This window comes from Manis pentadactyla, chromosome 19 (genome assembly GCF_030020395.1).
Source record: "Manis pentadactyla isolate mManPen7 chromosome 19, mManPen7.hap1, whole genome shotgun sequence".
NCBI lineage: Eukaryota > Metazoa > Chordata > Mammalia > Pholidota > Manidae > Manis > Manis pentadactyla.
Window position 1 is genome coordinate 6,717,849 of NC_080037.1, and position 13,088 is coordinate 6,730,936.

The 13,088-nt window shown below is 46.4% G+C and overlaps 1 protein-coding gene across 1 annotated transcript in view; it reads right to left on the reverse strand.

Annotated features, from left to right (window-relative positions):
• Positions 1 to 3,393: 3,393 nt before the first annotated feature.
• Positions 3,394 to 13,088, reverse strand: part of PCP4L1 (Purkinje cell protein 4 like 1) — a 28,181-nt gene continuing 18,486 nt past the window's right edge. The window contains exons 3-4 of the mRNA XM_036922917.2: positions 5,567 to 5,621; positions 3,394 to 4,979 (exon numbers count right to left, since the gene is read on the reverse strand). Of these exons, the coding sequence (XP_036778812.1) occupies positions 4,837 to 4,979; positions 5,567 to 5,621 (198 nt within the window). The 3' untranslated portion in view covers positions 3,394 to 4,836. The remainder of the gene's footprint in view (positions 4,980 to 5,566; positions 5,622 to 13,088) is intronic.

A 13,088-nucleotide genomic window follows, 5' to 3' on the forward strand; every position in this document is an offset into this window, starting at 1 on the left:
CAGCAACAGACAGACTGATGGGCCACAGGTAACAGCCGCACACACGCCACAGGCAGCATTGACACGGATGGCACGGGCTCCCGAAAAGGTAAGCAGCATGTGGTCAAGTTCTGAATGAAACAAATGATAAGTTCCTTCAATATACACATTAGTTGCCTTTCTGGGAAATCTGGTGTTTTAAATTGATTCAAAAAACACATTGTGTTTATATGTAAAATGAAGTTGGGTTCTAGGCTCCCTCAGATAATAGGTTTGTCACCTATGTTAATACACAATGGGACTTTTAAAAGACATGTGGGATGTGGGACGGTTTTATTTTGTGCAGCACTGTCCTGGTCACTGCAGTTTGTCTAACATCTTTGGCCCCTAGACATTAAATAATATCAAGAAACCCTCTCGCATTCCCACCCCAAACCCCAAAATATCATGACACCAACAAACACCCTCATGGACTTCCAAAACATCCCCTAAAGGGCAGTGTATCCCCCTGTTGAGAACTGGCTTAGGGGAATAAGTGAGACCTAGACCCCTCCCATGAGTTAGAGGAGAGTGTGGTTTCATTCTGATGTCCACACTCATTCATTCACCTTTATACCCTAATGTGAGCCTGCTGACCTTCCTCCTTTCTCTGTCTGCATATCAGCACCGCCTCGTAAGCTCTGAGCCCCATCTCTCTATCCATGTCAGTTCAGACTTCTGGATTCCAGAGAGCCTGGCCACATGCTGCCTGAAGCACCAGGGGAGGCAGCTGGATGGCGAGACCAAGGCACTGATAGACTTCTGGGAGGCGTCTGGCAGAGCGGTCAGGTAAAGCCGGGTGTGGTCCTCCCCTGCAAGGATGTGGAGCCAGAGAGGGTCCAGACCTTACCCGTGTGGGTGATGATGGCCCAAATGGTATGCTTGAGCCCCGCTAAGGGAAGCTCTGCCCTCTAAACTAGCCTGGACACGATCCGTGACAGCCAAGCTGCCTGCCCTTCATTCACCTTATCAAGGTGGTATAAAGAACACAGATTCCAGAGCCAGACCTTCTGAGTTCTGGTCCCAGCTCAACCATTCACTTTGCTTTGGGAAGGTTATTTAATCTCTCTCTGCCTCAGTTTCTTCATGTGTAAAGTGGGGACAACAGTGTCTATGTTATAGGGTTCTAAGAATTAAATGAGTTCATATATATAAAAGTGCTTAGAACAGTATCTGGCACATAGTCCTTCACAAATCTCAGATATTACTATTGTCATTGCCATACCTGCCCTGCAGAGGGCATGAGGCTAAGGAGTTACCCCACCCTGGGGGATGAGCACCCCTGAGGACCCTGACTGGTATGATGAGACCTAAGTCGGCAGAGCTCCATGCAGGTAGGATGCTCTCTGTCATCTAGCTGAGGTGGCTCCCCTTGCCTCATTCTTGAAGACCTTCGTGACTGGGGAGCAAGAAAGACCTATTAGTATCATTCCTACTGTTGTTATTATTACCCCCAGGGAAGAATAGAATGCTGGGAGGAAGCAGAAGGCTGTGAGTGCCACCCTAACCCAGCGGCTGGAGGAGGGAAGTGGTCGAGGAGGGAATGAGGAAATGTTTCCTGCAGCCTCGTGAGCAGGCTGACTTCCCCACTGTCCTCTGCGGACCGTGAGCTCACCCTTGTAGGCCTGAAGTGAGAGCTACCACCCAAACCACAGTGATGTGAATCTTCATACAAAACATGAACTTCCTGAACCCCAAATGCTCTGTTTTCAGAGGCCCAGACAGCAGAAGGGCTGTATTTGGAGAAAAGATGGTGAAGAACGGGAAGACAGACACTCAGTGTCAAGAGCCACTCCCTCTGCAAACAACACCAGAGATAAAGGACACACAGCAAGGGCAAGAGGAGCACAGAGAAAGGCAAAGGAGGGCAGAAAGGGCAGCTCCCCTACAGGACATTAGGGCAGGGGTTAAGTGCAAGAGTAGGAGATGGAAGAGACCCAAGTGGAAAAAGTTGGTTCTGAGTTGGGGGGAGGTCAAGAGTCCTTACGCAGCAACAACACCAAGTCCCTGAAGGAGACTGTTCAGGGAAGCAGGATCCTTGTCCCTTTAACTGTCTGAATTTCTCCCAAGATCTTCACCCCCCAGATCTGGGCTTTGGGAACATATTCCAAAAAAGCCCCTGCTCAGATCTCCAGACCGCTTCCACTCTTTTCAGGACTATACTCCCCACCCTGCGAGCGCTACACAGCTGAGAAAGCACTGAGATTTCAGGGACCTGGGTGTGATCACTATAGTTGCTTTCTTTCTTGACTCTTTCCAATGTCCGTCTCTTCTGCTAAGCTGTATATTACAAGGGCATCCACAAATTGCCCACAAAGACTTGCAGTTTTGCTCCAGAAAACAAAGCACTCGAGAATAATTCCTTAGGGATGCGTTCTCAAGGATCATCTCTCCAGCAGTAGGAACTAGAGGGACAGGAAGAGGAACAGGGTTCTAGATCCCCAAGGCGGAGATCACAGCCGCAGCCCAGGCCCCCAAGGAGGAGTTACACATACGCCAGAGAGAAGATGGTCCAGACGAGTGCCCCGTGGTAGGAATAAGCAGCCTGGGAGAGAGAAACCAGCTTTCAGAACCTTTACTGAGAACTACCATTGGGTCTGCAAAAGATGCCTAAACCTTTCTTTCCCAAAGCTCCAGAAATGTGTTTACTACTACGTCCTTTCTGTGAAATATGTATGAGGGTAAGTGCACTACTTATGGAGCAAGAAATAGTGAAGGGAAAAGAGTCATTTAGCACCATGCTCCAGACCAGGGTGGCAAAAAACCCCAATCAGCAGACATCCTCCAAGCCTCAGAGCCTGGAGGGTGGTGAGGGAGAACTCCGCCGTTGCCTCGCCACCAGCCAGCTCTCAGCAGCCCACGCCACTAGGAACAGTGAGTACCTGTTTCACCTCCACGTACCTAGGGGCAGAGCAAGGGGCAATCCCCAACTCAAGTCCTGTTTCATCGGGACAGCCTGCACACATACCAGGTGTGGCCAAGAGACTATCCTCTCATTTGCCCAAAGGCCAAGACTAAAAGCCACCATACTGATTCAAAACAATTCCAGATGTAAAATTTCCTTCTTTCCTCTGGCACCAGGAGAAGGCACTTCCCTTAGTATAGGGCTTCTCATGAATTACTGTCCAGTCCTCCAGCCATGGGCTGCTGGGCATGGATGAACTTTGGGATACAGGTTGCCCTCCAGGGATACTTTCCTTTGCCTCCTACTCACAGCTCCTACGTGGTTGCAACTGCTGTATTCTTGAGTGAGGAAAAGGAAGGGTGAATACGAAGAAGTGAGGAGGGTGGGGGAGATAAAGCGTTTCTTGCTTGACTTTCAAGCATTTGGCCTCTGGTTTCAATGTATAGAGATCATTTCTCAGCAATGTGAGCTCACTTGAAAGCCAAGGTTTATTTAATTAATGATTTTAAATCTTCGATGTGACATTGACCCAGAGTCATCTCCTCCTTCTTCTAAGTCTGATGAACAGCGGGAGGGGATGGGGAATGTGGGAGGAAGACAAAGCCCGCGGTACAGCCTGGATAGGTCACTGGGGGATGGGGCAGGAAGGTTGGGTTTGTTTTCAGAGACAGACACCCAGTGTGCTCTTAGCTGGAAGGGGAAAGGGGGAGCCGAGCGCCCTCGCAGGTGCTCACCGTGGGTGGTGACAGCAGCAGATAAAAACAAGGTGGGCGGGGAATCAAGGTGAGGACAAGGCTGGGGGAAGGAGGGTAGGGGTGGGCTTCAGCCTGAAAACTGCTCAGGCAGCGTCCGTTTCCGTGCTACCATGTAATCCACGCAGTTGCTCTACCACCCTGCCTGAGGCCAGCTCAGGCTTACATTCAGATCCCTTGCAGGAAAAAAACACAAGTAGAGGTTAAATGACCCAATTTGAGGGCTCTGTGTGTGTGTGTGTGTGTATCTATAATCATTAAGCACGCTAAAATCACATAGAGCGGCTATTCCACTTCTGCCCTGACTCCACAGTGAGGCAGTGGGAGCTACAGGGGTCAGGTGACTTGTGTGGCCCCTGGGGATGGCTAGACGTGGGGGATTAGAGGTAGGCAGGTTAGCAAAGCCCCGGGAGTCCTTCAATAGTCCCCTTGTGCCCGCAGTGACTTGTGCCTCCAGGCATCTCCGCTCCACTTTTCTTTCCTCCCTGAATCTTCTCCAGTTCCATGTCCCTGCCTGGGGCCCCTTGAGGCTTCCCACCTCTGCCCCTCATGGTCCTAGACTGGATGAAAGAAACTTTTCCTTGCCCCTACCAGTCCCAGTCCCCTTTCCTTGGAACTAACCTACTCGGCAGGTGCTAACGTGGAAGCCGCTTGCTTTAGGTCTGGTCAAGGAAAGGGGAGTCTCTAGCCCCCCACTGTGGCTTAGCTCATAGAAGGGAAATTGGAAGTGGTGGTGCAGAAAGATGTGAAGGGGAAAAAATGTTACCTGAAGTGTGAATGTTGTAACCAGCAGAACAGTGCATACGCTTCACCCTTGGGCACCCTACTCTGAAGGCTTTCCCCTCCATCCCACATTGTCGGGGTCCCTCTTTCAGCCTCAAAGCCTCCTGCTCTTCAACCTCACAGGGCAGGCGTAGGTACTGATCTGGGAGCCGTATCCCCAGAAGAAACTGGTCCACCCTCAGGCAAGTGGCTGCCAAGTGAATTCATCTTCCCCGTGGTCCTTGTGCCTCTACTGCTGGGATGGCTTGAGGGGGCCAGAGAAAATAATATATAAGGTTGAACTTGCCTCAGGGGCAGGCTAGAGGGACAAAGAGACATGGGAGTCAGAACTTGGAGAAGGGGAGAGAAGGGAGCAGGGTCAAGGGCAAGGCTTATTATTCAGGAGCTGGGATCCTTTTTCCTTTTCTGGAATCGCCGGAATTTGCCCTGAATTGCAAGGGCAGCCTTCTCCGTTTCCGGTGCTGTCAGATCAATGTCGATCTCCTCCTCCTCCTCAGACTTCTTGGCGTTGCCTGCTTTCCCTGCAGATGGTTGAGAGATTCGTGAATGAGTAAAGCGGAATGCCCCAGCTCCCTTGTCCAGGCCTCAAGTAAGGGTAGCTTAAGTCCCCTTTATGCTGGATTCTGTGAGGTCCCAGGCTTTCCTAGGACTAAGAATGCCTGGTAATTCTACTAGAGTTGCGTCAAGGTAACTAGGCTGAGACTAGCTGGGTGACTAAGGAGCTTTGCTGCTCTTGGACCAAAGTGACATGTTTTTTATCACCACTAATTCCTAAGTCCTACTATTCGGAGTCCCATAACATACCCATTTTCCCCAGCTTTCCCTCAGTTTCTGATTGAGACAGTGGCTGGTATTATCTGATGAGTTTCTTCCTATCCTTGGGCCTGTTTCCAAGCACTTCAGAGCCATTTTCTAAGATCACAAAGTAACTACTGGCGATTTACTTCGTAGGAAAATGTGAAAGGAAGCCTATAGACACAGCAGTTCTACCCTCGTGCTTTACCCATGACCCCACTCCTACTACGTGTGACTTTAGGAGCTCCCAGACTTTCAGCCCTACTTGTCCTTACGTCCCTGCTCTACAGACTGCCTAGCCCAACCCACTCACCCTTTTCCTCTGGACCAGGTGCCTGGTTGGTTGCTGGGGATGTTTTGGTGTTAAGCTGGAAAATAAAAATCAGAACATTAGATATTCATGGAAGTATGAAGACACCATCCATTGAGGCTCATCATCATCACTTTCAAGCCTCCTATTACCAGGTGCCATTCCTCAGTCTTTTGAAGAAGTGGGTTTTGAAGTCAATGAAAGGGAGAAAAATCATCAAAATTCATTCAACAAGTATTTATTGGTGCTAGGGAAGTTATAGAAGACAAAAGACAAAAGACAAAAAACCGCCCTTGTGGAGTTTACCTTCTAGTATACAGTCTGACATACGAATCAACACAATGATTATCATGTTAAATGGTGATAAGCGCTACAGAGAAAAGACAGGGAAGGGTGGTAGTAAGTGCTGGGGTGGAACTGAGAAATACAGTCTCACACAGAGCCGTCAGGAAGGCCTCTGGGAAAGGCGGCCTTGGAGCCGACAGCTGAGGGAGGTGGAGAGGCGGCTGGGGACGTCCAGGCAAGAGGCTTCAAGGGCCCCGTGCGGGGTGGGGGTGTGAGCAGCCTTTTTTGAGAAAGAGCAAGAGACCAAGGTAGCTGGAGTGGAGAGAGGAAGGGGGGAGGAGGAGGACTCACAGAGACGAGATCAGAGGTAACGGGCTGGGGGCCAGATTATGTCAGGCCTTGGAGTCTTTTTGAAGGAGTTTGACTTTTACTACAGGTGAGATGGGAAGCCACTGGAGACCTTCAGTTTGCACAGAAGAGGCACAAGCAAGGAAACAGAAAAACCCGCTAGGAGGTTACAGCAGAAAATGAGGCAAGAGGCAGTGGTTCCTTTAATCGGCACAGCGGCAGTGGAGGTGATGAGAAGTGGTTCCATTCTGGTGTATTTTCAAGCGATGGCCAACGTGATTGGTTAATTGAATAGCAGTGTTGTGAGAAAGGAGTCAAGGATGATTCTCCCAAGTATTTGACTTGAGAAACTGAAAAAAAAAATGGAGTTTCCATTTCCTGAAATGGAGAAGACATCAGGAGGAGCAGGTTTGGGGGAAAGAATCGGGAGCTGGTTTTGGACAAGTTTGAGACGCCTATTAATTATGCAGCGGGAGATTTTATAAACTGTTAGATATTCCAGATGACTTCAAGAGAAGGTTCTGGCCTAGAGACATAAATTAGGCAGCTATTAACATACGGATGGCATTTAAAACCATGAGACTGGGTGATATCACCAAGGGAGTGAGTTCAGATAACAAGAGAAAAAGAGTCAAACGCGGGGACATTCCAGTGAGCAGAAGTTATAGAAATGAGGAAAATTCAATAAGGAAAATTGGGAAGAGGTCAGAAAAGGAAAAAACTGAGGTATTATAGTAATTTAGAAGCCATGTAAGGAAACTATTTCAAGGAGAAGACAGTGACTGATTGTGTCAAATTCTGCCTAGTATGAGGACTGAGAATTGACCGTTGCCCCATGGGCCCTGCTAAGTGGGGGTCAGTGTGACACTCAGGAAAACTGCAGTGAAGGAAGGGAACAAAAATCTGACTATAGTGGGTTCATGAGAGAAAAGGAGGAGAGGAATTGAAGCAGCAAAATGGGGAGTAGGGTGTGGCTTGAAGGGGACATGGGGTCACAGAATTTTATTTAAGATGGAAAACTACAGAATGTTTGTGTTCTTGTGGAAATGATCCCGTAGAGAAGGAAAAACTAGAGAGAAAGAGGATCATTGCTAGAGAAGGAGAAAAGGGACGAGATCTAGTGTATTAGGAGAGGGGTGCCCTTGAATAGAAGCCAAGAACAGATCATTCACAGTAACTAAAGGGAAGGCAGAGGGTATGGGCCCAGATGCAGGCAGGTAGAACTATTTGCAAGGTCTCCTCTAATTGCATCTCTTTTTTGGGGGGGTCCTTTGCTTTTTATTTTTATATCATTAATGTACAATTACTTGAACATTATGGTTACTAGACTCACCCTATTATCAAGTGCACCCCACATACCCCATTACAGTCACTGTCCATCAGCATAGTAAGATGCTATAGAATCATTACTTGTCTTCTCTGTACATACTGCCTTTCCCGTGTCCCCCACCTGCTACATTATGTGTGCTAATCGTAATGCCCCATTTTCCCCCTTATCTCTCCCTTTCCACCCACCCTCCCCAGTCCCTTTCCCTTTGGTAACTGTTAGTCCATTCTTGGGTTCTGTGAGTCTGCTGCTGTTTTGTTCCTTCAGTTTTTTCTTTGTTCTTATGCTCCACAGATGAGTGAAATCATTTGATACTTGTCTTTCTCTGCCTGGCTTATTTCACTGAGCATAATACCCTCTAGCTCCATCCATGTTGTTGTAAATGGTAGGATCTGTTTTCTTCTTATGTATATTATTCTATTGTGTATATGTACCACATCTTCTTTACCCATTCATCTACTGATGGACACTTAGGTTGCCTCCATTTCTTGGCTATTGTAAATAGTGCTGCGATAAACATAGGGGTGCATCTGTCTTTTTCAAACTGGGCTGCTGCATTCTTAGGGTAAATTCCTAGGAATGGAATTTCTGGGTCAATTGGTATTTCTATTTTAAGTTTTTTGAGGAGCCTCCATACTGCTTTCCACAATGTTTGAACTATACATTCCCAACAGCAGTGTAGGAGGGTTCCCCTTTCTCCACATCCTCACCAACATTTGTTGTTGTTTGTCTTTTGGATGTTGGCCATCCTAACTGGTGTGAGGTGATATCTCATTGTGGTTTTAATTTGCATTTCTCTGATGATTAGCGATGTGGAGCATCTTTTTCATGTGTCTGTTGGCCATCTGAATTTCTTCTCTGGAGAAGAGTCTGTTCAGATCCTCTGCCCATTTTTTAATTGGCTTATTTGCTTTTTGTTTGTTGAGGTGCATGAGCTCTTTATATAATGTGGATGTCAACCCCTTATCAGATATGTCATTTATGAATATAGTCTCCCATACTGTAGGATGTCTTTTTGTTCTACAGATGGTGTCCTTTGCTGTACAGAAGCTTTTTAGTTTGATATAGTCCCACTTGTTCATTTTTCCTTTTGTTTCCCTTGCCCGGGGACATATGTTCATGAAGAAGTTGCTCATGTTTTATGTCCAAGAGATTTTTGCCTATGTTTTTTTCTAAGAGTTTTATGGTTTCATGACTTACATTCAGGTCTTTGATCCATTTTGAGTTTACTTTTGTGTATGGGGTTAGACAATAATCCAGTTTCATTCTTTTACATGTAGCTGTCCAGTTTTGCTAACACCAGCTGGTGAAGAGGCTGTCATTTCCCCATTGTATATCCATGGCTCCTTCATGGTATATTAATTGACCATATATGCTTGGGTTTATATCTGGGCTCTCTATTCTGTTCCACTGGTCTATGGGTCTGTTCTTGTGCCAGTACCAAATTGTCTTAATTACTGGCTTTGTAGTAGAGCTTGAAGTCAGGGAGTGCATACACATTTTATTTAAAAATCTGGAAGAACAGGCACAAAAGTGTCCCGGAAACCCTCTGAAATTCTAGCTAGCTACCCTTTGACCAAAAGAAATCTTCCACAAGAGGAAGGGTTGTTCCTGAGACTCTTGGGAAACTGGCTAGTCATTACTCTTTCTTTCCCTGTGATCTTGATGTTCCTGTGGTCAATTTTTTTTTTTTTGCACATGAACAATATAATGGCCCCATAGTTACCAAGGTGACACCTTCTACTCAGGTATCCCATCGCATTGTAAGAGGTTTGTCCAAACCACAAAAGCAGGAAATGGACAGCATGTTTGGTAATAGGACTAATAGCCAAGAGTCCAGACAAAAGAGTCACAGGTCAAGAGACAAATTCTCTAGCCCCATGATCTCTGACTTTTAATCCTACTTTCTCTGTTCCAGAAAATCCCTGACTCTGATCCTTGCTTTAGCCAGTATTCTGTCTGACTCTACGCCTGTTCCCTTAATCCATCAATTATTTTCTCTCACTCCAGCCTCTCCCCTTTGGAGGAAAATCTGGATCCCAGTTCTAAATCTCTCTCCAGTGGCTGCTTCTTCCTCTACTCTCCTCATGCCAGCTAACCTTGAGAATCCTCTGGGCAGGAATACGTGTCAGGACTGACCCACACAGGCCACCATTTGCCACCTACCCTATGCCCTGCCAGCTGCCCCCTTCCTGCGTCTCTCCCAAGATGACTGAACCCAGAATGGGGCCCTGGCTCAGCTGCTGTCTGAACCCCCAGGAGTTCCCAGCTCCATTTAGCTTAAACATGTAAGAAGTCACTGGGGAGATGAGAAAAGAGAGTGTAAGGAGAAGAAAACCCCTAGCCCTCACTAGAAATCTCCCTAGAGCCCCCTCTGCTGACAAGCAGCACACTGGGACTCCCGCCCCTCCTCCCCCCTCTCCCAGCCAGTTCTCAAAACAGCCACTCTGGACACTGGGTTTCTGGCTTTAGCTGTTTGTGATTTTCTGAGGTTGGGGGTGGGAGCGGTTCGATCACAGTTTGTTAGCCCCCACTGTATAGTACTCGGCCCTTTACTGGTCCCTGCCCTCTGCCCAATCCTCCTGTTTGTTCCAGAAACTCAGCAGTTTTAGATGACTCAAGGTCTTCTGGTGCATCCACCTATAAGCAGTCAGACTAACCATACTTCGGGTAAGCCAGGGAGGCATGGAGGTCCAGTCTGGGGGAGCCAGAAACCACACGCTCCATGAGTGTCTCATAAAACCTCACACCTCCACGGGATCAATGCTAACCCACAAGAGCTGTGGTAGTGCCTGTTTCTCAGCCTCTCATTCTAGCCAGGTATGGATTACAAACTCTCAGGTGCTCTTCTACTTCTTTCAATTCTGAGCTCTTTTGGCCAGAAATAACAACAGTTTTGCAAATCCTTCCTTTTCCTTATAGGCCCCAGCTAGGGGAGCTGGAGGAAATCAAGGACTTCAGCATGCCACCTCATTTTATTTTATCTATACTCGTATACATAACGCTTGCCATACGCTAGTCACTTTTCTAAGCACTCTATAAACACTAACATTAATCCTTATAACAACCCTATAAGATAGGTATTGGTACTACTCTCATTTTACAGGTAAGGTAACTGAGGTCAAGAGAAGTTAATTAACTTGCTAAAGGTCATGCAGCTATGAAGTAGCAAAGCCAGGATTTGAAACAAGACAGTCCTGACTCCTGAGCTCATGCTCTGGAATGTCCTGCTATGCCATCTCTCCGTCTCCCTCATGGGCGTGTGTGTGCAGACACTTGAGAAGATGTCCAGCGTGAGATTTATTTAACTAGGCAAGTTCCCCCACACAGTAGAGCAATCCCCAGGTAGGAAGGAAAGCCCTAGGGACCACGATTTCCTTTCATTCCCACAAATAGGCAGCTGTATCCAAGGACGAACGTCCCCATCCATAGTCCCCAACACTTTCTACAGGGACTGTGGGGAACAGGACCCTGTCCTTGCATTGTGGGGAAATCTTTTTTGTTATTATGAAACATGACCCCAGACCATGCCTCTGACTCCAATTCCTGCTCTGCTAGTTGATCTAATCACCCTGATTCTGGCTTCCATCTTGACATTTGCTCAGTGGACCGTCTGACACACACCTGGGGGATAGCCAAAGCCTGTATGTTTGTTCCTCACTCAGAGGCCAGACGCTAGCCAGCCCTTCAGATCAGAGAATTCCATGTGCAGGATCAGCCCCATTTCAAATGACTCCCTCAATGAACTTCAAGCCTGTTATTCCAAGTTTCTGGGGAGTGTAGTGCTTGGTTCAGTTCAGTCTCACTGGCCACACAGGAATCGATGTTTCTCACTTCTCAACACACACCAAATGCTAATTAGCAACTGCAAGGCCCATCAACTCTTATCTTTCCCCAGAGAGCCATAGTTTCTTTCCTTGCCTACCTTCCTGTATTTCTTTTCTCCCCACCTGTGGGCCGACATGCTCCAATGTTCCATTCCATCAGCGTGGTGGTTGCTGCCAATTCCCCGTGAGTATGTTTTTGTTTCCTCTGCAGTTTAAAGATGTGGACTCTCCCTTCCCACGGGGAAGGAGGGAAAGGAGAGGCCTGCTGGCTGAGGGATCTTTTTCCTTCAGGAAGGAGGGAAAGGAGAGGCCTGCTGGCTGAGGGATCTTTTTCCTTCAGGCTTTGAGACTGCAAAGAGGGATCCGACACAGGAATCTCCTCTCTTTCCCTATGATACCCCCTCCAGGGCATTTATCAGCATTCGGATGATGTCTTCTCCTTTCATCCTTTCTTCTCCTTCTCAGAAACCTCTGCAATCAATTTTCTTCACTCTCGTATATATAAAACCCCTCCCTCTTCTTAAATAGAAAAAAAAAACCTTCTCATTCTGAATTCCTTCTCCAACTACCAACAGAGTAAAAAGAAGTGGGTCTAGGACCAAGCCTTGAGGAATCTCAATATTAAAGGGTTACAAAGATCTTTTCCACAAAAGTGGACAGTCATATACAAAAAACAAAAAAGGCCCTCAATCGATATACATTATAGCTTACATAAAAATTAACCCAAATGGATATAAAACTTAAAACTATAAAACTTCTAGAAGAAAATACAGAGAAAAAATCTTTCAGCTGTGAGGCAGGCAAAGATTTCTTAGATACACCAAAAGCACAATCCATAAAAGAAAAAAAGGTATGAATTGGACTTCACCAAAATTAAAAACTGCTCTTTGAAAGACACTCCTAGGAGAATGAAGAGACCATCTGCAGACTGGAAGAAAACACTTAGAAATCACATTTCTGATAACAGACTTATATCCACGATATATAAAGAACTTTCAAATCTCACTAGTATGAATGAATACATTTTATAAAAATGGGCAGGATAGATGGATTGTAGAGGAGCACATGAAAATATGTATAATATTATTAGTTACTTGGGAAATGCAAATTAAACCCCAATGAGATACCATCACACAACTATTAGAACGTTTTTTAAAATGGTAATACCATGTGCTGGCAACCTCTCATCATTGCCTGCGGGAATGCAAAATGGTATGGCTACTTGGGCAGTTTCTTATGCATACCTTTATCATATGCACCAGTGGTTCTACTCCTAGGTATTTACCCAGGTGAAATTATAATTTACATCTACACAGAAACCTGTAAGTGAATGTTTACAACAGCTTTACTTGTAATCACCCAACACTGGAAACAACCCAAATGTCTGAACTAAGGAATGGGTAAACCAAGTGTGGTACATCCATACACTGTGATACTACTCAGCAATTAAAAGAAGGAATGGATAAACCAAGTGTGGTACATCCATGCACGGTGGTACTGCTCAGCAATTAAAAGCAGGATTGAACTACTGATTACTAATACACAAAAGAATATAGGTGAACCTCAGATGTATTATTCTAAGTGAAAGAAGCCAGACCCAAAAGGTTACATATGTATTGTATGTATGATTCCAGTTAATACAACATCTCTTGTACGGGCAGACAGATCAGATCAGTGACTGCCAAAGGCCGAGGTCCTGGGAGGGGTGACTACAAAGGGGAATGGGGCAATTCTTGGA